The 24,373-nt window shown below is 43.5% G+C and overlaps 1 protein-coding gene across 3 annotated transcripts in view; it reads left to right on the forward strand.

Annotated features, from left to right (window-relative positions):
• Positions 1–22,169, forward strand: part of LOC138622402 (myosin-9-like) — a 29,930-nt gene extending 7,761 nt beyond the window's left edge. The window contains exons 2-41 of one of the 3 annotated variants that reach the window (XM_069701168.1): positions 4,218–4,549; positions 5,955–6,111; positions 7,285–7,312; positions 7,415–7,508; positions 8,141–8,161; positions 9,354–9,446; positions 9,554–9,617; positions 9,734–9,832; positions 9,948–10,091; positions 10,195–10,290; positions 10,429–10,700; positions 10,844–11,017; positions 11,186–11,359; positions 11,523–11,637; positions 12,733–12,920; positions 13,744–13,865; positions 13,957–14,026; positions 14,114–14,274; positions 14,389–14,497; positions 14,583–14,714; positions 14,847–15,053; positions 15,164–15,301; positions 15,447–15,570; positions 15,707–15,878; positions 16,047–16,259; positions 16,378–16,522; positions 16,612–16,818; positions 16,974–17,078; positions 17,747–17,899; positions 18,053–18,301; positions 18,400–18,612; positions 18,702–18,914; positions 19,201–19,362; positions 19,475–19,603; positions 20,297–20,385; positions 20,506–20,629; positions 20,844–21,052; positions 21,295–21,403; positions 21,679–21,851; positions 22,061–22,169. In XM_069701168.1, the coding sequence (XP_069557269.1) occupies positions 4,223–4,549; positions 5,955–6,111; positions 7,285–7,312; positions 7,415–7,508; positions 8,141–8,161; positions 9,354–9,446; positions 9,554–9,617; positions 9,734–9,832; positions 9,948–10,091; positions 10,195–10,290; positions 10,429–10,700; positions 10,844–11,017; positions 11,186–11,359; positions 11,523–11,637; positions 12,733–12,920; positions 13,744–13,865; positions 13,957–14,026; positions 14,114–14,274; positions 14,389–14,497; positions 14,583–14,714; positions 14,847–15,053; positions 15,164–15,301; positions 15,447–15,570; positions 15,707–15,878; positions 16,047–16,259; positions 16,378–16,522; positions 16,612–16,818; positions 16,974–17,078; positions 17,747–17,899; positions 18,053–18,301; positions 18,400–18,612; positions 18,702–18,914; positions 19,201–19,362; positions 19,475–19,603; positions 20,297–20,385; positions 20,506–20,629; positions 20,844–21,052; positions 21,295–21,403; positions 21,679–21,851; positions 22,061–22,169 (5,883 nt within the window). In that variant the 5' untranslated portion in view covers positions 4,218–4,222. Of the gene's footprint in view, positions 1–3,773; positions 4,550–5,954; positions 6,112–7,284; positions 7,313–7,414; positions 7,509–8,140; positions 8,162–9,353; positions 9,447–9,553; positions 9,618–9,733; positions 9,833–9,947; positions 10,092–10,194; positions 10,291–10,428; positions 10,701–10,843; positions 11,018–11,185; positions 11,360–11,522; positions 11,638–12,732; positions 12,921–13,743; positions 13,866–13,956; positions 14,027–14,113; positions 14,275–14,388; positions 14,498–14,582; positions 14,715–14,846; positions 15,054–15,163; positions 15,302–15,446; positions 15,571–15,706; positions 15,879–16,046; positions 16,260–16,377; positions 16,523–16,611; positions 16,819–16,973; positions 17,079–17,746; positions 17,900–18,052; positions 18,302–18,399; positions 18,613–18,701; positions 18,915–19,200; positions 19,363–19,474; positions 19,604–20,296; positions 20,386–20,505; positions 20,630–20,843; positions 21,053–21,294; positions 21,404–21,678; positions 21,852–22,060 lie in introns of those variants that run through there. The other 2 variants (XM_069701166.1, XM_069701169.1) reach the window with 2 other exon arrangements.
• The last annotated feature ends 2,204 nt before the right edge of the window (positions 22,170–24,373 follow it).

The raw sequence follows: 24,373 nt of genomic DNA on the forward strand, positions 1-24,373 counted from the left end.
CCCCTCCTCATTCCTCCCCCACCTCTTTCAAAGTCCTGTCCTCTGCCTTACTTCCTCTGTTTGTAACCACATTTTGGTATCTGATCCACTTTTAGAAACCGGCCTTTGTTCCCTTCCTGGTGTTATTTGTTTTCTGGTGCCTCTTCCTCTTGCTAGTGCTGCTCCTTTGACGGGATAGAGCTAACTCAGTTTTCATTAGGGCATTTTTAAGAATATAATCCTTTAATGGTATCTCAGTCAGGTCCCATAAAATTCAGAGATTTTTGCCAAGGTTTAGTTTCAGCGTGACTGTGTGCCCTACCTCCAGCCATGTATTCAGTTAATGAGTAATCCTTGTTGTGAGATATCTAGACAAGCTAATCTCATTGTAAAAGAGTTTCGGCAGAATAGATAGTGAGTGATTTCACGAGTGTTGCTCGGGGAATCCGGGAAACCTCGATTCTGACAGGATTATAGTGGACTTGGCAGCGAGGCTGCAAGAATCCGAGCTGTGAAGCTGAAGTGAGGGGTGGCTGTTTGAGGAGCGTTAATGCACACCGTTATACTGTATCTCAAAGTCAAATCAACATCCATATGTTACTTTCACTGTGAAGCTTCACAAGGAAAGTTCAAGGTCTAAAATTGGCCTATATCCCTCCTCTTCTCTCTACTTTCAATATAGAACGGCACTTGTCAAACTGGAAAAGCACTGAGTAATTTTAGTCCTGTTCCTCTCTGGAGAGATAGTTAGATAGAAGTGTGTCACTGACTTATCTGTGTCAAGCATGAGTTGCAGACATCAACAAACTGGTCTCTTGTCTTTTCATCTCTGCGGTGTAGTCGATTCTCTGTTTTAAATGATGGTAAACCCAATATGTTTGTGCTTTGACCTCATGATTGCACAAAAATAAAGCAATTTGAGGAAGTCACATTTAGTGTGACTCTGGGATTTTTTTTTTTTACAGTGTTTTATTAGTATTTTATAGATGCAACAAATAATCAAATTAATCGGCAGATCAATTTTTGGATGAAAAAAAATGCTAGTTGCAGCAGTTTTTTTTTTTTTTTCAAATATAAAACATCTTTGAACTGCAGCCGTTTGATTTATATTTACTGATATAAATGCCTGGGCAAATAATACATGCTTAAGCCATTCAACTGCAGCAACAGATGGTGTCTATTTGTTAGACGCGTTTGAGTTACTTTTAATGGTGGCCAGCATGTCTCCCCGCACCTTTTGAAACATAGCGAGGTTAAAGCAAACCAGAGCTTTGGGTGTGTTCAGCCTGTTTTATTTCTCTTCTTGTTTTGGCCAAACAACAAAGGCACGGGGATTATAATCGGGGATGGCTCAGATGCAGCTCTGCATGAGGTCAACTGGTCCGAATGTAGCAGAGCGAGTAATGATCAAGTGAGTTTTATGGGAACTCGGGTTTGTTCGATCCAAGCAGCTAGGTGCAAAGCTATGCTGACTTCTCCCCAGTGAGACAGCTAAAGGAACACTTGACATGCTGATGAATGGGAATAAGTGGAGGGCAAAAGCAGGAAGGAAAAGGTCTGAGAAAGATGTAAGGGTGGTGGCGGGGGTGGTGGTGCTGGAAGAATAGAGCCCAGATATTTGTGGAATGCCTTTGCTAGCTGTCTCTCCCTGATAAAGGGGGAGAATGGGAGGAATGCGACCCTGAAAAGACTGGATAAACAGAAGAGGGAGAGGGGGGGGGGGTGTTTGGGTGTTGGGATTGAGAGCAGGCAGACTGAAGGCAGAGGAGGAAGGTTGGAGCCAGCTGAGACTAATTTGCCCCAAGTTGTATTCCAGGATGGGGTAGGTGGCCCAGAGATGAGTTGGGAGGAGGAGTGAGCGGTGATACACGTCAGCTGTAGTGCAGCCTGACAGCATGTTGATAAAGGAGGGAGAGAGAGAGTTCATGAGAAGAATAGCTCTGCCTTTGCTTTCTTTATCACATGTCAAGGTTAATGTGCTGGAACAGACAAGACCCTATTAAAGGCCGCAACCTCTGCTTCTTTTCTTCTGTGAAAGTTTCTCAAGAGTCTGCAGCCATCGTAAACCGTGTGAGAAAATGTGATGGTCTGCATTTAGTCAGGCGCTTCACCCTAGTTGATGGGATGCTTCAGTTTTTAAAGCAAAGTTTCAAAATAATAGTAATTTTGAATGTACAAAGTCTGCCAAAAGTTTGGGGGTTTTGGAGAGGAGATGCATCATGCTTGATCTCCTGTTGGTGATAAAGTCTGTTGGCGTACAAATAGTGTTTTATAATGTTGAATGTGAGAACGTTTGTTATTGAAATTGTGCTCACGGTCATACGAAACACTTCCAGCTAATATTATTTAAGTGATGGTAAGCGTACGGTTCAACCCGACCTCGGGTGCTGCTGGGAAAACAATGTTATTCTCCCGCTGTGTTGGAATGATAATTGGGATGGTAAAGTCTGGGGCACCAGTGTCTGTGAAAGCACACTATGTCTGGTTAATTGCCCTCACTATCTCTTCGCTCGCCCCAGTTGGGCGGTTTGGCTCGAGCACTCTTTAATTTTCCTGATACTGGTTATACTCGTCGGGTCACTTTCTATATGGGTTAAACTGAGCTTTCCCTGTCAACAAGTTATTTATGAACTTTCATCTGTGTATATTAAAGCAAGACAAACTTGCTTTCAAAGTATTTGCTTGAACAATATATACCTTGCATACCTCTGGCAGTGTGCTGGTCTGATTTGAAATTCTAAGCAACATTTGTTTTGGATCTATTCAGATTTTATGAGAAGTTTCATTTAAGTTTGACAATTCCTCTCCCACCTCGTTGTTCTTGAGACACGGTACGGAGAATCAAGCTGTTTAAAGGCAGTCCTCCGAATGCACGAGCAGTGTCGTTACAAAAAGTGTGTATTTCAAGTTATTGGAGTTTCTTCCTGAATTCTACTTGCCTGCAAAAGATAACGACCATAATGTCACAGTGAGTTTGATCTGACTGTAAATTTCATCGATGTCCTTTTTCCCCTGCAAAAAACCTTTTGGAAATAGGGAGCATTATCTGCATTGTCATCACAATAACCTACTTCCTTTTTTTTGTTTTGTTTGTTCCTGCCTCTCAAATTGCCAACATGTGATGTCTAAGGACCATTTGAGGTACAGATTGTGTTACTCAACTCAGCAGGATCCTCCCAATGCCAAAAGCAGGACTGAGGACTGGAACGTAGGCTAATACTGCTAACCAATAAATATATCGCAACTAGTTTAACAAGATGAGACCCTCAGCTTACGTCATGTCCACAAGATCCCGCACAGTCAACTCCCCTCCGCCCCCGTCGAAACAGGCATCATGACCAGCCGGTAGAAATAACCATAAAAACATGCCGCCTCACTGGCTTCCTACCAGCGAACAGACAACCGTGTGTACTGAAGCACTTCGCCAAACTGGCGGCATCTCCGCTGAGAGACGAACTTAAATCTCTGCGATCCCGGGCGCATGTTTCCCCTCCGTCGGCCGGACGGTCCGGCAGCTGGGAATTTGATTAAGTATTCACAGCAGCGAGCCGTGGAGTAGTGCAGAGCCTTGTTTGACATTGCTATGTTTTATGTCGACCCAACGTAACCTGAGCAGATTCTCTCTGTTGTGCATCACATCGGTGTTGACCTTTGCATTCTTCAGAGATCGCAGGTGTAGACGGAAAGATGGCAACGGTCTGGTTCTGTTTAAAAAGAAGCAGAGATTTTTTTTTTTTTCTACCAGAAGATGTTTTTAGTTTGATGATGAATAACCAAAATGTAAACGATGGTTAGAACAAATCTGCTTCAGACCTCTGTCCCGATATCCTTAAAGTTCCTTTCCTGCCATTGATTAAACCCCTAAAACTCAACTCTGTTCATCAAAAATGCACCTTTAATTTGACACCTTTACCTTCGTTACATGTGATTTATGAATATGCAAACTGTCTCTGTCTCTATCTCTACTACTCGCCTGCAGCTCGAGCTGTAATGTACAAAAACCCCGGCTGTCTGAATAAATAGTTTTGAGACCGTCACTGAATTTTCAACGTAAAAATGCTCTACCGTGGTGTTGACTGCTTATTTATCACCTAAGATATGTCTTCCTGAACATGTAACACCATGTGGACACGTGAAACCGGTTTAAAAAAAAAAAAAAAAAGGACTTTCTCTGGTGGTTGTGCTTTCATTTCTGTGTTCTAACCACGGTTTCTTCTTTCTTCCTCTCTGTGAAACAGCAACCATGTCAGACGCAGACAAGTTTCTGTACGTGGACCGTAATCTGGTCAACAACCCGCTGGCGCAGGCTGACTGGGCCACCAAGAAGCTGGTATGGGTGCCCTCGGAGCGCCTGGGGTTCGAAGCCGGCTCTGTGAAGGAGGAGCGCGGTGACGAGTGCGTGGTGGAGCTGGCAGACTCTGGTAAGAAGATCAAGGTGAACAAGGACGACATCCAGAAGATGAACCCTCCCAAGTTCAGCAAGGTGGAGGACATGGCCGAACTCACCTGCCTGAACGAGGCCTCTGTGCTGCACAACCTGAAGGAGAGATATTACTCTGGTCTCATATACGTGAGTATGGGAACATAAAAAGCTCATCACATTGTTCATCTTGTTTGCTGAAATGTAATGTCACAGTGAAGAATTTAGGTTTCTGTTTCTAAAGTTATAAACTCCCCACTGGCTTATAGAAACCAATCTGTCATGGCTCGTCTCCAGCGCCGTCTATGTCTCTGTCCAACCTCCTAATTATCTGGTTAAGCACTATTGTTCAACACAATCTGTTGTCACTGCAAAGAAAGTGTGCAATCTGTTAACATACTCGTGGTACCCGTTCTTTTCCTTCACCATCTTCCTCTTTGTCTCTCGTCTCTATTGGCTCCAGTAGTTTCTTGTTGGCTCTCACAGTCTTCTTTTTCTCTGTTTGGAGTTATCTCATAAACAGGAAGCCGCTGGGAACAATGCAACCCAGAGTAGGAGAGATGTTAAAAGAACGAGGCAGAGAAGGAGTGGCCACAGAGTTTAGTTTTTGTGGATATGGACCTGGAATGTAAATTGTTGTAACTGATGTTACGGCCCCCGTAATTTATGTTATTTACTCCCTTTTTCTGGGCTGGGAGTGATTTGGTGTCCGACTCTTGTGTTGTGACCCGGTCATATCAACACAGCCTGCTGTCCCCTCCCTCCATCCCTCCAGAGATCCAGGCTACGGTTGATTTGAGTGGCTCCAGGCGCTGCAGTCTTGAAATTGACCATCTCTCAGGGGACAGCGGGCGCTCAACAGAGGGAGAGATGCCTGGTACAGAGACGTTGGGAGGGCAGCACAGGAATGCAGCGCACTAAAAAAATAAATTAAAAAAAAACTCCGAAGTTATGTTCAGAGGAGATACGAGTGAGATACTGAGGAGAAGATTTAGTGGTTTTTATATAAAGGGTTTTGACATCAGAGAAAATATCTTCCTACCATGTAGATCTGAGATATGATTTGAGTAACCTGTCAAGTAGCTGTACTTTCACAATGCCAAGGTCTCATCAGTTTAAAGTTGCGGCAGGGTGGGGTTAAGATTACATAACAAATCATGAGAAACTTTCAGCTCAGTGGTTATGGGGAATGGGAAGGCCTTATTATTATTATCATCATGCAGTTATTGTTGAGAGTACAGCTTCTCTTCTTTTTTTTTTTTTTCTTGAGAAGCAGATATTTTTTGGGGGAAGCCCTTGTTCTTATACAGTAACATGAAATAGCCAGTATCCCAGCCCATGATCTTCATCATTTGCTGCACATTAAATACAGAATTGCACATTTCCTTTGTTGCATTTTTACATCTGGTGTCAAGGATTTTTCTGAAAATCGTTTTATCGACCCAGTTTGACATCAACTCCTTCCTCTTCCACAGAGTCATCTCCATGCATTTCTTATTCCATGCTAGAGGGAATGTATTTATGTTTTAATTGCCACCTTTTATCTGTCCTGCAGACATACTCTGGTCTCTTCTGTGTCGTCATAAACCCCTACAAGAACCTGCCCATCTACTCCGAGGAGATAGTTGACATGTACAAGGGCAAGAAGAGACATGAAATGCCACCTCATATCTACGCCATCACTGACACATCGTACAGAAGCATGATGCAGGGTAAGTCATCGTCCCAGCTGCTTGTAAAGCTGAGAGTTGTATGAGAACATTTGAAGAAAATGATGAGGTGCAGTTTGCCTCCTGAAATACATGATGTCATTTTTTTTTTGCTTCGCATTTAAATGTTCGTGAGACTCCCCATCCCCGAGATAGTAAAATATGGCTCCCTTTAGGATTCCATTGTCACTGTTCTGAGTGGTGCCCTACAGAGCTGTAAATTTTAAGGCTCTTGAGAGAATATTGTCGTCGTATTGGTATTACTATCCTCATAAAAATCCAATGCAGAACAGGCACTGAACTGAAGACACTGGACCCATTGATAGTAAGTCCTGTTATATATGAATTATCTGACCCACAAACCACATGCTCTGAACTTAAGCTAAGAAAGGTTGTGTTTTAAAAATAAAAAATAAAAAAATGAGATGTCTCCTTACACCTAATTTGTTGCTGACTATTGGGGGATATTACAGGAAATGTACAACAAATCAATACGGATTCTGTTAAGCTCACATTTCATTTCGTTTTTGACACTTGATTCAGCTCAACGCTGGTGCTTCAGGCTATACAGCGATTTCACAGCAGTTATGTTAAACAAATATCCTGCCTAAGCTTTGCTAATGCAGATTTCCTGTGTTCGATGTGTTTTTTTTTTTTTTTCCTGCCTTCTACCAATGCCAGATTACTGAATTATGCAGTGTTTTGAGACTTTATGAATCAACACTGAGTCCCTGCTTGGTATTTCCTCCTGAGCTATTGTAATTTAATGAGTTTGTTTATTCCACCTCCTGCATGTTCTCTGTTAGGTTGGCATTGCAGCCCTGTGTTAGGTCTGTTTTCTGTGCCGAGTACTGTCATCTGTCATTCACACCACCCAAGCTGCTCCCCTCCATCTCATTGGTGCTCTTTTTTTGTTTTAGATGTTTGGCTCCAGCTATGTGTTCAGAGTACATTTCAGGAGGAGATGGGGGGTAATTAGCCAGTTAGTTAGAGCACCGGCAGCACGTTTTTACAGTCACAGGAAGCCGGAAATTGATTTCCTGTCTGTGGTCAATGTACTTCTTGTTGTACTGACAGATGGTGATGGTACATGCTCATTTAGAATATGCAGCATTGTTGTTCTGCAGAGGCTACATAATCCACATTTGCACATCTTTTCTTTTTCTTTTTTTGCAGATCGTGAAGACCAGTCCATTCTTTGCACGTGAGTTACAAATGCACACACATTACAACACACTTATTTCAGTGTCTCTCTTTTCCTTTTAGGTTTTTCTGATTGTATTTTTCTCCTGTCCGTCTTGTATAGAGGCGAGTCTGGTGCTGGAAAGACCGAGAACACCAAGAAGGTCATCCAGTATCTCGCTCATGTGGCTTCCTCTCACAAGACCAAGAAAGATCAGGTCAGTCCTGCCTCTCGTCCACACAGTCCAACCTCCAAACCTAATATTTTAGCTCTTCCCGTCATCTCACTTCACTCCCTGCTGTTGCTTTTTATTTGATAATTTCTTTTATTTTACAGGAGTATAATTTGTCTTATCCTCTCTGCACCCTTGATGAACTACCTCATTTCATTGTAACTGTGATGTGTATGTGCACATTACCGGATTGTTAATCCATCATCACGTCATTGTATTTGAGCAGCTTATTTTCTGCAGTAGAAACATTCTTTTGTGTCACAGCTGCCACAGAAAAGAAACTTTATCAAAGGGATATGGGTGGTAATTACGATAAAGGCCCCGCAGGCAAGGAAATGGAGTCATGCACTCTGACGTTTTAAATAGACCAGAGGCCTTTATCTGCGATGTGTTTGGTTTTTCCGATTTTACTGCATCTTCTCATCAGAAGTAAAACTCAGTTCAGCGTCAACCACTCGTACAGTGCGTCAGACTTTGCTGGAACAACCTGCAATACTGTTAACCGGCCTGTCAGCTCTGACAGATGCTGCTGAGAGCGACCCAGTGGGGTTTTAATGCAAACCACATCTATCATCCCTTTTTTTGAGGTTGTTGTATTTCTCTCTCCCCACCAACAGAACAGCTCGGTCCTGTCACATGTGAGTTAACTCTCTCCCTTCATTCACTCTTCCTCCCCACCTGCTCCTGTCATCACCTTCCTCCTCCTCCTCCTCCTCCCACCCCGCCCTCACCCCCTCATCCCTCCTCTCCTCTTCCCGTCGCTGGAGCGCACTGTTGTGGGACTCACTTTGTTTTAAGGGCAGAGGTGACATGTCCTGCCAGCCAATAGGAAGTAGGGAGGAAGTTTGTTTGCAGCTCAGTGACAGCCGTATGTGTTCCCGTGAAAAATTCAGCCAGACAATAGTAGGATAAGAGGGAGGGGTCTTTGCTGATTTAAAAAAAAAAAAATACAGCAGTTTTTGGTCTGATATTTGTCTGGTTGAATTTTTCACAACTTGTATCGCTACTTTGTGCGTGCACCTCAGTCCAAAGTTGCTTTCCTCTTGTTGCTTGGACAATGTGTGTGTTCATACAATACATCATATTCAGTACACTTTGTACAGAAACACTTATATACCGCGTAGCATACATTTTGTGTGATGGTCTGTTTTTCTGCCTTCACATTTATGTAAGTGGTGTTTTTTTATATTTTTTTTTATTTAAGATGAGATTTAAAGTCATGCTGGGGAGAAAAATATTGATTTTCTGTATTGAATGTACATATTCTGTACTAATAAAACTAATGTGCCAGAGAATTAATTTCATATTGGACATGGTAGGTGTGGACTTCACTGAAAGCCATAGCTTGAAAGGAAGGAAGCTGTTTTGTGCTTGGGTTTCACTAAACTACTCTGCTCTGGTTAACAGGTGATGGGTCATTGATGACAGTCTCAGTGTTTTTGGGTGTTTGCTGATTTGGGTACTGACATGACGTTATGTGTTGGGACAAAATGCTTGGGTTGCAATGTGTGTGTTCGTGTGTGTATACGTTTTCCCTTCTTTTATCACTTCATGTTGTCCCTTCTCTCAAATGTAAGTACATCATGGGTAAATTGGCAGTTTGTGTCAGAATATTGTTTAAGGGGAGGCAAACTAATCAGCGTTTGACAATGAAATACACTAATAATCTTCTAAATTAAAATCATCATAATATGAGGTCATGATTCATAGTAGTGAATTATCCATTTTGGTGACAAGGTCTTCCACGGTGAAGAAATATCTTGGCACGAAAAAGTACCAATATAAAGTTTATTTTATATTTTGCTCTGCTATTCTGTTCTTATCCACCAGGGGGAGCTGGAGAAGCAGCTGCTGCAGGCTAACCCCATCCTTGAAGCCTTTGGAAATGCCAAGACAGTCAAAAATGACAACTCCTCCAGATTCGTAAGAATTACAACCATAACTTGTTTCAGATTTCTTTATAAATGCCTGTTTTCCAACTAGCCTGCCTCACTTACCTTCCTTAAAATGTGTTTTTTCCCTCCCCATAGGGAAAATTCATCAGGATCAACTTTGATGTCAATGGTTACATCGTCGGTGCCAATATTGAAACTTGTATCCTTAATGCCTTCAAGTTATTGCTTCTCTTCAAAAGCACAATACACAAACTTGTTCAAAGAGCTTTGTCAGGGTCGTATCGGAGAAGTTGTCCTTGACAGGTTGACCTCTAGACTTGTTGGAGAAATCCCGTGCAATTCGCCAGGCCAAAGATGAACGAACCTTTCACATCTTCTACTACTTGCTCACAGGGGCTGGAGATAAATTGCGCAGTAAGCAGAATATTATACACTCTCTATTCAAAATCAGCAGGGATTTGCAGAATAAGAAATATTATGAAGTCCTTGTTGTGAAGATTGTTAACTTCTTCTTTGCCTCTCGTCTCAGATGATCTCCTCCTTGAAAATTACAACAACTACCGTTTCCTTTCCAACGGGAATGTCACCATCCCGGGGCAGCAGGACAAGGATCTGTTCACTGAGACCTTGGAGGCCATGAGGATCATGAGTATTCCAGAGGACGAGCAGATCGGTAAGCTATTCCGGGACTTAACGTGTATATCCTGGTCCACGTATTCTCACCTCAACATAAAACTGGTACCATGTGTATGTTCCCGTTTGCGCTTTGTGTGCAGGCATGTTGAAGGTGGTGGCCTCTGTTCTGCAGCTTGGAAACATGAGCTTCAAGAAGGAGCGCCACACAGACCAGGCCTCCATGCCTGACAACACGGGTAAGTCCGACCTTTACCCTCTGCACCTTCATTAGAAGTTGATAATTCTGCAGTTTGTACCTTTTTAAATGTCATTTTTTTCCCCCTTCATTTCTTTTCTTTGTCACCTCTACCATCCTCTCATTTTTACCTCAACAGCCGCCCAGAAAGTGTCCCACCTCATGGGCATGAACGTCACAGACTTCACCAGGGCCATCCTGTCTCCCAGGATTAAGGTGGGCAGAGACTATGTCCAGAAAGCTCAGACTCAAGAGCAAGCTGAGTTTGCTGTTGAAGCCCTGGCCAAGGCCACTTATGAGAGGATGTTCCGCTGGCTCGTCATGAGGATCAACAAAGCCCTCGACAAGACCAAGAGGCAGGGAGCTTCCTTCATTGGCATCCTGGACATTGCTGGCTTCGAGATCTTTGAGGTAAACGCATGAGGAAAACTTTAATATGACTTCTTCATCAAGCAAATATGCATATACATCCTACAAAACATCCAAAATGTTCTGTGTTTTCAGTTTTGCTGTGAACAACAGTATTTCTAAGCATTTTTCTCTTGTCTTTCCAGCTGAACTCCTTTGAGCAGCTGTGCATCAACTACACCAATGAGAAGCTGCAGCAGCTCTTCAACCACACCATGTTCATCCTGGAGCAGGAGGAGTACCAGAGGGAGGGCATCGAGTGGAGCTTCATTGACTTCGGCCTCGACCTGCAGCCCTGCATCGAGCTCATCGAGAAGCCTGTGAGTTTGCACGTTCCACCCACCAGTCAAGTTTAAATATCTTTACATAACCAGGCACTTAATCCTGTTTATTTCTCATCTGATGCTGCCATTTCAGGATTTCTTTGCACTTCCAACATGTTAAGTGCTGTGTCATGTATTAACCTCTGCTCTCTCCTGTGTGTCCAGGCCAGTCCCCCCGGTATCCTCGCTCTGCTGGATGAGGAGTGCTGGTTTCCAAAGGCCACAGACAAGAGCTTTGTGGAAAAGGTGCTCCAGGAGCAGGGCACTCACCCCAAGTTCTTCAAGCCCAAGAAACTGAAGGATGAAGCAGATTTCTGTATTATCCATTATGCTGGCAAGGTAAATATGCAACGTTCATTACGATGTATTCTAATGAATGCATTTCTCAGGCCTACTTTTTCATTAAGTTTTAACTTTTTAGAGTTGCACTGCATTCCTCCAGTTCTCAAACTTGGTATTATTGATCCCGCAATGACTTTTCCTGCCTAATGTTTCTCCTCAGGTGGACTACAAGGCCGATGAGTGGCTGATGAAGAACATGGACCCCTTGAATGACAATGTGGCTTCTCTGCTCAACCAGTCCACTGACAAGTTTGTGTCTGAGCTTTGGAAGGACGGTGAGTTGAGACAGATGCTAAATCACTGCATTCGCTCAGGAGCAGTGCTTGATGTGGGAATATATTTCATGTTGGCTTTTTGTTCATCGTGCTTACTTTCTCTTTTACTGTCTGGTGTGTGGACCTTTGTGCTTTCCTTTTTCAAATCCCATTGGTTGTTTCCATCCATTTATTCCTTTGTATGGCCCAATTCTGTCTGTCATATTTTCTTTTACTCGGTCTCAGAGGTACAGAATTGTCAGAGAGCCTATTTTTATCAACGTTTTCCTATTCTACACTCAGATTCAGGTGAAAAGGTTTCTTTTTCATTTGTTTATTATTTTTTCCTTCTTTATCCTGCTGTTTGTCGCGCGTAAACTTGCTTGTTTCCATCGTGAATTCTCTGTCGTCCACTGTGTTTTCATCCTTTTTTGTCCTGATATTATCTTTTAAAACATGTTGGTACATTTTGTAAGTTGTTTCTGTCTTTAAACCAGCTCTGTGTGCTGTAACAAAATCTTCTGGTCATCTTACCACTTGTTGCTCTGCCATTGAAATCTCCTTCTCTCCCTCTGTGTAATAGTGTTGTTTGGGGACTCCTGGTGTTGGTCATGGGTACTGCAGCAATGGGTATATACTGCATGGGTTTGGTTTGATTGTTTTTGTCACCACCAAAATGCCCACTGCAACCTCCAAAGTTCCTCACCTTCCTGAAGCACAGACATACTTATTCAATAATCACATAGTTTTCACTCAGACAACAACAAACTGGCTGTGAGACCAGTTGACGAATCCCTTCCACTCCTTGCACTGGATATTTTCTTCGTTATGGTGTGTGATCTTCCCACACTTCACTGGCTTCTTGTGACTGCCATCCTCCTCCTCAATTCTGTTTCCCTCCACATTCACTTGGTGTTTGTGTGGTGTTTCACTGGTCCTGGTTTTATGAACCACCTCCTCTCTCCTGGTGTGTGTTTTTACCAGGAGGAAGTTGAGGAACAATAGTCATATTCATTCTTCCTTGTGATGTGCATTTGGTTTGAATTACTAAACAAAACCCCGCTAACCTCTTGCTTAATATATCCCTCTTTTTCTCTCTACTATTTCTTCTTTCAGTGGACCGCATTGTGGGTCTGGATAAGGTCTCCGGCATGTCCGAGATGCCCGGTGCTTTTAAGACCCGCAAGGGCATGTTCCGCACAGTGGGCCAGCTTTACAAGGAACAGCTGTCCAAGCTCATGGCCACACTGAGGAACACAAACCCCAACTTTGTTCGCTGCATTATCCCCAACCATGAGAAAAAGGTATCGGGCAAATACTGGCGTCTCTTTACTATACTAGACTTGGCTCCTGTGGGACAGGTCCAGGTGCTAAAAAGGCTCCTATGACAATGGTTCAAATAGTCTGAAACTTTATTGGCCAGATTTGTAGTGCAGACTGAACTTATTTGTTACACAGAACTTGTGATCGCTATAAACTGTTTACTTCTTCATTCACTAAACAGGGAAGTGTTTAAGCAAAGTTAAAGAGCGGGACACTGCAAAACAGGCTAGAGCACAAGAATGTGCGTGTAATGAGATTCAAGTGTACTCGAGAAGAAGTGGCTGTAAAATCAACAAATCAATAAATGAGAAAAACTTGTTTTTTCTTGTTGTCTTATTGTACAGTAGTTATATTCTCAAGCAGAAATAAATAACCACTCAACACTTAACAGATTGTCTATTTAAACAGATAATCTGTAGTTTTTAGTCCGTTTCTATGTCTGCATAATAATCTTTTCATTTATTGAACACACTTAAAAAAAAACGACTCAGACAATAGTAAATTAAACAGAATCACTCCTGTTTTATGTTAAAATTGTGTCGAACAGTCATTTTTCAGTCTAATTTGATATTTTAATTGGTCTAATATTCCCCCACAGACATGAAAGAAACATAACAGGACTACTCAAAAAGAAAAAGACCTTTCAATAGTTTAGCTCCTAAATTTTGTTTCTCTGTTTTTATAATTGTTGATTTTTTTTTTTTTTAAAAGTTTTTTATGAAAAAGTCCTGTACGCCAATGTGAAGAGTAGAGCTGTGTCTCTGTTTGCCACACTGTTCAGCTACAAATGTTCCATGTCCTTAGGCTGGTAAACTGGACCCCCATCTGGTTCTGGACCAGCTGAGGTGTAACGGTGTGCTGGAGGGGATCCGTATCTGCAGACAGGGCTTCCCCAACCGCATCGTCTTCCAGGAGTTCAGACAGAGGTGACGCATTATAAAAATGTACAATTTTTCTTGAGTGGTTGATGTGTCTAAAGAAATCAAAACGATATCCTCTAACCTGCCCTTCTCACAGGTATGAGATCCTCACTCCCAACGCCATCCCCAAGGGCTTCATGGATGGAAAGCAGGCCTGTGTGCTCATGGTAAGAGGACTATAAAATCTTAGTCAGGCTCTACAATGTCTGCTTCTGCCGTGTGACTGACCATCAGTGCTCTCCCTGTCCCGTCAGATCAAAAGTCTGGAGCTGGATCCCAACCTGTACCGCATTGGTCAGAGCAAAGTTTTCTTCCGAGCAGGAGTCCTCGCTCACCTGGAGGAGGAGAGGGACATGAAGATCACCGACATCATCATCAGTTTCCAGGCCTGGTGCCGAGGCTACGTGGCCCGCAAGTAAGACAAGAGAGCCTCGGCAGGAAATGACCTGCTCATTGATATGTAAAATAAGTGTAATGCTTGTGGTGCATGGTAATATAAAGTGTGACTGTATCTAATGTTGCTTTGTAGGGCTTTTGCCAAGAGACAGCAGCAGCTGACTGCGATGAAGGTGATCCAGAGGAACTGTGCTGCTTATCTTAAACTCAGGAACTGGCAGTGGTGGAGACTCTTCACCAAGGTGAACATCGCTCTCCTACAATATCTCCGCCAACATCTTGGTCGTTACTGTACTTATAACTCATTTCTACATCTTTTGTCCTCAGGTGAAGCCTCTGCTGCAAGTCAGCAGGCAGGAGGAGGAGATGCAGGCCAAGGATGATGAGCTGGTTAAGGTGAAGGAGAAGCATTTGTATGCTGAGCAGCAGCTCCAGGAGATGGAGGAAAAACAGCAGCAGGTAAATAAAAATGTTCTGGCAGGAAATGTAAATCAATCCCTGTCCCTCAATTCATTGCTCCAGAAAGAGCTTAAGTTTATTCCAGATTTAACAATGCACGCGATTGAAGTCATCCTTTTTCTGCGTTTGTAGCTAGGTGCTGAGAAGATGGCTCTGCAGGAGCAGCTTCAGGCAGAAACAGAGCTCTGCGCTGAGGCAGAGGAAATGAGAGCCCGTCTAGCTGCCAAGAAGCAGGAGCTGGAGGAGATCCTCCACGACCTGGAGGCCCGTGTGGAGGAGGAAGAAGAGCGCGCCTCTCATTTGACATCAGAAAAAAAAAAGATGCAGCAAAATATTTCTGTGAGTAGGAAAAGATCAGTCACTCTACACACAAATATGTACGGAGTCTGAGGACTTCACTGTTTGAGTTAGTTGCCTTGCCAAACCCCCCGTTATTTATCTGCACACAGGACTTGGAGCAGCAGCTGGATGAGGAGGAGGCAGCCAGGCAGAAGCTCCAGCTGGAGAAAGTCACCTTGGAGGCCAAGATGAAGAAGATTGAAGATGATGTTATGGTTTTAGATGACCAGAACAACAAACTAAACAAGGTTCGGATGAAAAAAATTCCAACGGCTGATAGATAGTGATGTTGGTCAGTTGGACTGGTGATGACTGACTTGATTTTTTCTGTGAAAATAACATGAAAGTGCTCAATCTCTCAGTAAAGTAATTGGTGACTGTTTGGGAATGCAGGAGAAGAGGCTGCTGGATGAGAGGATCTCTGAGTTCACCACTAACCTGGCAGAGGAGGAAGAGAAATCCAAGAGCTTGCAGAAACTTAAGACCAAACATGAGGCCATGATCACTGACCTAGAGGGTAGGAAGAAAATGCAGCAGGCACATACAGTAACTCGCGTGACGGCTACTACACATCTCATTGGACCGAAAACTGTGTACCGCTATTAATCTCCCTTTCGGCAGTTTGATATTTGCTGGGGTTTTTTTTATGTTAGACCGCCTGCGCAGGGAGGAGAAGGGGCGTCAGGAGCTGGAGAAGAACCGACGCAAGCTGGAAGGCGACTTCACGGAGATACACGATCAGATTGCCGAGCTGCAGGCCCAGATTGCAGAGCTCCGTGCCCAGCTAGCCAAGAAGGAAGAAGAACTCCAGGCGGCTCTTGCCAGGTCGGTGTAAACACTAAATATTGATTGGAAGGTTTAAAGATATTAGTCATTTTTGTATTCTCAGTTCATCAGTCAGTAGTGGTTTTGTAGGTTATCTTAAAAGATAAATAATGGATGATCAGTTCAGCTCTATTTACAAATTTTTTGCTGACTCATTACTTCCTGAAGGATTGAGGAGGAGGCTGCGCAGAAGAACCTGGCCCAGAAAAAGATCCGTGAGATGGAAGCGCAGCTCTCTGAACTGCAAGAGGATCTGGAACTGGAGAGGCAGGCCCGCACCAAGGCAGAGAAACACCGCAGGGATCTGGGAGAAGAGCTGGAGGCCCTCAAGACTGAGCTGGAGGACACGCTGGACTCCACCGCTGCTCAGCAAGAACTCAGGTAGAGATATTGGTCCTGGGGACATGCACAACAAGCCTCTGCCAGTCATGTTGCATGGTGTTTGGGTTCTACTGTCAATTTTCAGACCATTATACTAATCTCTGCTCATCCTGCGTAGGAGCAAACGTGAGACGGAGGTGGCACACTTAAAAAAGACTCTTGACGACGAAACCAAAGTCCACGAACAGCAGCTGGTTGAGATGAGACAGAAACACGGTCAGGCCTTCGATGAGCTCAATGAGCAGTTGGAGCAGGCGAAGAGGGTACGGTTTCAGAGCTAGTATCCAAATATGGGGGCGGGGGTCATTTCTCTTTAATAACAGTTGCTGACTGTTTGTGACTTTTGCTGCAGAACAAAGTGTCGATGGAGAAGGCCAAACAGGCCCTGGAGTCCGAGAGGAACGAGCTCACCATTGAGATGCAGACGCTGATGCAGGGTAAAGGAGATTCGGAACATCGCAGGAAGAAGGCTGAAGCTCAGGTCCAGGAGCTGCTGCTCAAACATTCAGAGAGTGAACGCCAGAGGGTGGAGCTGGCTGAGAAACTCACCAAAGTGCAGGTACAAGTCCTGAAAGAATTTGTCTTGTTCCGTGTCAGTGCTTTTGCATCTCCAGGTGCTCCTAATTACACCTATATATTCTATACAAATGCACACAACCATACAGACCCAAAGTGCTGATTTGTTGTTTATGTTTATTTGTTCTTTGTCCGCAGGCTGAACTGGACAATGTTAGTGGCGTTCTGAATGAAGTGGAGGGTAAATCCATCAAAGCGACAAAAGACTGCTCTGCTGTGGAGTCCCAGCTGCAGGACGTTCAGGTACGCTGCCACACAGCCAGGGGGTGAATGTTGTTGTTACTCTGCTGTAGGTCCAGAGGTAACGCTTTACATATACACGCCACATCCATTTAAACCAAATGTGTGATAGATTTATTTCCAATATGGTTCTGATGATTTTATCAAAAGTTTTATGTTTATATCTCTGCTTTCAACTATCTAATAAAAAGAATTGAATAATGTATTAGGAATATATTTGCTGATATATTACAGCCAACATTCAAAGTTGGTAAACTTAATTTGTGTATACCTGAGACATGAAGCTGGCAGGTCACTTACAACTGATGATACGTCTTTCCTTTTAATTCAGGAAAAAGTCTGTATTTAACAATATAACAGTGAAGGTTCATGAGGTTCCATGTACGTCCTCCAAAAGAGCCTTAAAGTTAAGGCTGTATTATGAGTCTTTATCATTTTTATTTGGCCCCATGTGTCACAATGACAGTCAGAGGATTCAGACTAGTTCATGTATAAATACCACACATTAATTGTGTCATGATCTTATCTGCTCATGCATCAGTCAGGCTCAAACTTCCAAGTAAAAAAATGCTTGATGTTGAAATCTACGTATTAGCCATTTCCCTGCAGTATTTATTTGGCTACGTGATTAAATAGTTTCTACTTCTAACTCCTTGTGTCTGGAACAACAGGAACTACTCCAGGAAGAGACGCGCCAGAAATTGTCACTTGGCACTCGTCTTCGCCAGCTCGAGGATGAACAGAACAACCTGAAAGAACAGCTGGATGAGGAGGAAGAAGTCAAGAGGAACGTGGAGAAGCAGCTTCAGACAGTACAAGCTCAGGTATAACACATTAACATGTCCTCCAAAGTCTTCTGTCAACTTTCGTTCTGACCAGCAGCACAGAAACTTCCTGTTACTGACTTTTCTGTTAAATGAACCCCACGTCTACCTCACGGCATTAAATGTTTGACACGCCTTTATTTCCATTTCCAGCTTGCTGAAATGAAGAAAAAGGTGGAGCAGGATACCGCCTGTCTGGAGACTGCTGAGGAGGGAAAGAAGAGGTTTCAAAGAGACCTGGAGGGAACCAACCAGCGCCTGGAGGAAAAATGTGCAGCCTTCGAGAAGTTGGACAAAACAAAGACACGTCTCCAGCAAGAGTTGGACGACATGGTGGTAGACCAGGACCACCTTCGACAGATCGTCTCCAACCTGGAGAAGAAGCAGAAGAAGTTTGACCAGGTCGGCTGACGAGTACATGCAGCATCAACGATGTTAATGTAGAATCATAACTTCCGATTTTTACAAACATTAAACATCGTTGCTTTGATTTTCGTTAGATGCTGGCAGAGGAGAAGAACATCTCCGCCCGATTTGCAGAGGAGCGTGACCGAGCTGAAGCTGAGGCCCGTGAGAAGGACACCCGGGCGCTGGCTTTGACCCGGGAGCTGGAATCCCTGATGGACATCAAGGACGAAGTGGACCGCAACAACAAACTGCTGCGGGCTGAAATGGAGGACCTGGTTTCCTCTAAAGACGATGTTGGCAAGAGTGTAAGTCTATAAGATGTTTTCGGAGGCGTGTTTGTTCTGTGCCGTCGGTCTGTTGTTCTCATCAGAAAACCCTATTCTCTGATCCGCAGGTGCACGAGTTGGAGAAGGGTAAACGTGCGATGGAGCAGCAGCTGGAGGAGATGAAGACTCAGCTGGAGGAGCTGGAGGACGAGCTGCAGGCCACCGAGGACGCCAAGCTCCGTCTGGAGGTCAACATGCAGGCCATGAAGGCCCAGTATGAGAGAGACCTGACAGGACGTGATGAGATGGGCGAGGAGAAGAAGAGGGCTCTGGTTAAACAGGTATGGATATAATCTCAATGCACTGGTAGATATTTCAATGTTTTCTTATTACTGTGTGAAATTGTGTCCAAACTGCTAGACAATCTGCATATAGCATATATTTTTGTTTGTAACCAGCACAACTATTCTTATTTGTTTAGCAATTATTTGCCATGAAATAAAAATTGCAATGACATTTTTACTCTTGTGAAAATGTCAAACTTTTATGGACATAAAAACGTAGTGTCGACGTATACAGGTGCAGTTTCTGGGATGTAAAATCAAATGTGTGCGTCGTGTCCTTCAGGTGCGGGAGATGGAGATGGAGCTGGAGGATGAAAGGAAGCAGCGCTCTGCAGCCGTGGCCTCACGCAAGAAGCTGGAGCTGGACCTGAAGGAGCTGGAGGCGGGCATTGACATGGCCAACAAGAACCGTGATGAGGCCTTGAAACAGCTGAAGAAGCTCCAAGTGAGTACAACAAAAACATGCTGCTGATAGTTGATTAGTTCAACTGTGTGTATGAAATACCAAACAAAGAGTTTGCTCCCAGATTTGACAGTTCTCCCGTTTCTGTCCTCAGGCCCAGATGAAGGATCTTATCCGGGAGCTGGAGGACACTCGTATGTCCAGAGAGGAGATCCTCGCCCAGAGCAAGGAGACCGAGAAGAAGCTGAAGGGCATGGAGGCCGACATGATCCAGATGCAGGAGGTCAGCATGCGCATCTCTTTTGTTTTCAACTTTCTATTCTCTTCCCCTGCTTCTATTGCACACTGAAGGCCTTAAAACGCGCGGCGCGGGACGAATAAACAACACAGAAATACCAAGCGCTCACCTGTGACTATTTCACACCAAAACTACTCGTAGCAGCAGCGAAGAGAGTTTGTATCGGTTGTCCAAAAAGAAGGTTTGAACAGATTCGCGTCAGCTCGGTCTTCAAAAAAAATAATGGATTCAACATCATCCAGTGATGAAACCCGAATGAGACACTTTCTAACTCCAAAAGTAAACTACATAAACTCCTCACTGTCCTGACAGCCTGTTTTTTTCAGAGGTACTCCATACGATGTCCTTGAGGTCGTTATCTTTGTTTGTGTCTCCATCCACCCGGTTTTACATGACAAAAGGACACAAAATATACAATCAACGTTGTCGTGAGGAGTTGTAACGCGACGCCTTTTCCACGTCCACATAATGTGATTGGTTGATGCCTTTACTTAATCTACCCTTTAACGGGGGGGAACATTTGTCGCTTTCTTGCTTTGTGTTATTTGAATACTGTGTTGAAGTACTCCTGACAAAAACAACCGTATTAAATATTGATGTGCAAATTCATCATACAAAAAAAATGTGTCCTCAGTTTGTGAAGATCTCTAATTTGACTGCTCATTCTTCGCCTTGCAGGAGCTGGCAGCTGCAGAGCGAGTCAAGAGACAAGCCCAGCAGGAGAGAGACGAGCTGCAGGATGAGATTAATAACCAGGCCACAAAGAAGTAAGGCATCTCTCCAACGTTCAGTCAAACTGTCAGCTGTGTGCACCGTGTGTACAATCTCCCTTCCTGCGTCTTTTTTTTTTTTTTTTTTTTTAATCTAAATTTAATATGACTTTCCAGTGCTCAGGCTGCAGAGGAGAGGAGACGGCTGGAGGCTCGTATTGCTCAGCTGGAGGAAGAGCTGGAGGAAGAGCAGTGCAACACCGAGCTGACCAATGACAGGCTGAAGAAAGCAATGCTGCAGGTCTGTTGGCTCACGCTACATTAAGAAATGCACGTTTTGATGTGAAGTTCAATTGATTCAAAGCTTTTCTTTTTTTTTAACACCCAATATAATAATTACAAAAACACTGATTCTTTGCTGCGTAGCATGAAAACAAGTTGGATTTGGAGGTATTGGATAAGTTCAACACAAACTGACCCGTCCATGTCACACTTTTACATTTTTATTTTTTTAGACTGACCAAATGAATGTGGAGCTGACCGCAGAGCGCAGTACCTGCCAGCGCGTCGAGGGCGCTCGTTCCCAGCTGGATCGTCAGAACAAGGAGCTGAAACTGAAGCTGCAGGAGCTGGAGGGAACGGTGAAGTCCAAGTACAAGGCCAACATGGCTGCCTTGGAGGCCAAGATCTCTCAGCTGGAGGAACAGCTGGACATGGAGACCAGGTGAAAGACCCAGAAATTAAACAGAAGGGCGCATGCTCATTAAAGAATGCACGCTTGGAAATGTTGCATGGCTATGAGTTTACTTGTGATATTGTCAATGCAGAACTTCAGTATTTTTTTCTTGCTGCTTTTGCTCGGGTAAATGATTTGGATACTTGCTGTGCTACTGGGCTACACTAGCCAAACGTTATGTTTTGTTGCACGACGTCCTTATTCTGACCGATGTTGTGTTTTTGACTCAGGGAGAGACAGGGCGCCACCAAGCTTGTGAGACGCACCGAGAAGAAGCTGAAGGAAGTCATCCTGCAGGTGGACGACGAGAGGCGCAACACAGAGCAGTACAAAGACCAGGTCAGTGGGCTTTTTATCTCCATCAGCCTTTCTGGCTGTTAGCAATGTGACGCACATAAAGATCTAACGCTGTACCTTCTAGATGCCCGAGAAGGCGTTGCACAATATCAGCAAAATATTGTCGTAACGCCAAAATAAGCTTTGACTGTTAAAGTAGTGCTTTATCAGATAAAATACTAGTTTCTCAGTATATCCGATGTCTCATGTAGCCTACATCCAGGAGATCTGATATTTTGAGGGTGTCTAACATTTATCTTATTTGTATTTTACTTCAGGTGGACAAGTGTAACTCTCGTATGAAGCAGCTGAAGCGTCAGCTGGAGGAGGCTGAGGAGGAGGCTCAGAGAGCCAACGCCAACCGAAGGAAACTGCAGAGGGAGCTGGAGGACGCCACCGAGTCAGCGGATGCCATGAACCGTGAAGTCACCACCCTCAAGAACAAGCTCAGGTGGGAAAAGTCCCTGAAGCCCCACAGGCTTCCATTATTATCCAAGTTCACACACGGATAGATGGAGCAGTCGTACACAGATTAGTTGGAAGTGCAGGAGATCCACCTAAACTTTACATAAACTATACATAAGCAACTAAATTCTGGACGGTGTTGCTCCACCGCATTATTTAAAGAACAGCTCAGTAACTTTTCTCCTTCTGTTGCAGGCGTGGCGACCTCCCGTTCACCGTGCGCCGCACTGTCACCCGCGTCGGCCTCGAAAGCGACGAGGAGAGCGAGCCCAAGACTGAGACCCCTGAGCCCAAACCTGAATAAACAGCATTCCTAGACTCCTTATAGAACTTCATCAGAAAATAGACAGACCCAAAAACACTTCCGAGAACACAGTACTGTAACTCCTGAACGGAGAGGAACTCAAACACAAGAATGTGGTCCAGACTAGAGACAGGGATTCAGCTCGTTTCCTCCAAGTTTAGTCCTGCGACAGTCTGATCTCTCAAACAGTGACAATCTATGCATTCTTCACACACACACACACACACACACACACACACACACACACACACACACACACACACACACACACACACACACACACACACACACACACACACACACACACACACAGAGAAGCCAGTAAACTTGGACAGTCGTCATGCTGACAGACACATGTTTTTTCTGGGCCAAATTAGTTTCATTTTTTTCATTCTCTGGGAAAAATGCAAAAAGAAAATGATATTTTTATAAGGAAACATTCCACTTATTATAGTCCTGATTTAGGATCTATTTTTCTAATTGAAGAAAAAGGAAAACAAAAAGAAGTATACTGAAATGAAGACAGATTACTGGAAGGGGACCAAAGTAATATCAATCTATAAAATTGTATTTTATGCAGACGTTTTTATAATGGGTAAGAATGGAAGTGCTTCATGTTTATTACGCTTGCTCTCGTGCCTCAGTTTATAAAGAAGGTTTATACTCTTAAACGTATTCTATCAATTTAGCTGCAATTAGTACTTGTGACGTTGCTTTTGGGCTTAAACATATTTTTTTTTTACACACGTGGAAACATAAAATTGGAAGCAGATTTGAAGTACCAATTGAAGACATACTGAAGGCATTCAGATTGTGACTGTGCTGAAATAAAATTTTGCACTGAGATGAAACGGCAAACAAACGAACGCTTAAGCCGAGATATTATAAACCACTGCATTTGTGTTTCATTAAAACAGTGACGGCGAGGCTTTGAAGTTTTGCAAAGACCGTGCACGTACTCGTGTAGCGAGTGCACACACTGCCAACGCGCGCTAAAGGCCTTTAAGTGCAGCTGAAATCTACTGGGCAGGGTTGTTGACTCCTTTTTTTTCCTGGACATTCATTGATTTTTATGTTTATCTCTATCAGTGTTGTTGTTAATGTTCAGGGTTAAAGTTAAAATGGGGGTGGTGGGGTAGTCTTGTACTCACGGCACACACTGTATTCTCAGGGCACAGCTTGGTGGGGGGGGGGGGAGTAGCTGAGGTCATCACAAACCAAAGGCAGATTCAGAAAGTAGGGACGTTCTTCATCACTGCAGCCCACAGTAGGTACACTAAACTCTGACCGGCCAGGTATAGCGTAGATGTATCGGATGAACTTTTTAGAGATACAAGCTGTTTGTTGTCTGGATGATGTAAACCCCTCACAGGCTGTGCCCAGGGTCGGCTTTTGGCTCACACTTCTGGAAAGTGAGAGGAATGTGTTGACAAGAATAACAGCTCGCATTTAAAAGGATCACATCTTTCGCACTTAATTAGCAGAGGAAATAAAATAAAAAAAAATAAAAAAATAACCATCTCAATTATTTGTCATGTTTGTCTTTCTGCACCTCTGGAATGGAAATCATGTGAAAATGTTGGTATTATTGCAATTAAAGATGCTTTCTAAACTGCTACAGGTTGGACTTCTGTGTCTTTTTAAGGATTTCTTTTGCGATGTATATTTTCGCTGGTTTAACGTGAGTAAGATGGCGTTTGAAGTAGGTCTGAAGTTCAAAACGCGCAGACCGTAGTTGTTGTTTGAGATGACGCGTTATCACCAGCAGAGGGCAGTCAAGAGTTTTCTACAAGTGGCAGGCAGAGGACAAGCGAGTCCGAACCGGTTTCACAACAGAGAAAGTTAAAGTAAACAAGGATGGGGACATTTGGGAGAGCTTTTTACCGTCTTGTTTTTACACTTGACATTACTACCCACTGCGACTTCGACTAATGGAGGGAATTAAAACACGTAAAAGTATTATTATTATTTTTTTTTAAATTTATTATTTTATTTTTTTACCCTGTCACTATATCTGTGAATCAAAAAGAGGGAAACATCCAAGGCAGTGGTGGAAAAAAATAGTTAGAAAGTGGACATTTCTAACTTTTGTTATTATTGTAATTTACTTGAGTGTTTCTATTTTTTGATTCTTTATTATTTTACTCCAGAACAACTCGGGACTGTAATAAAGTACTTCTCACTTCATTATATTTGCCACGAAT

The sequence above is a fragment of the Brachyistius frenatus genome, unplaced genomic scaffold (genome assembly GCF_029030835.1).
Source record: "Brachyistius frenatus isolate BFR_SWC_R1_liver_20210118 unplaced genomic scaffold, ASM2903083v1 Contig_36, whole genome shotgun sequence".
Lineage (NCBI taxonomy): Eukaryota > Metazoa > Chordata > Actinopteri > Embiotocidae > Brachyistius > Brachyistius frenatus.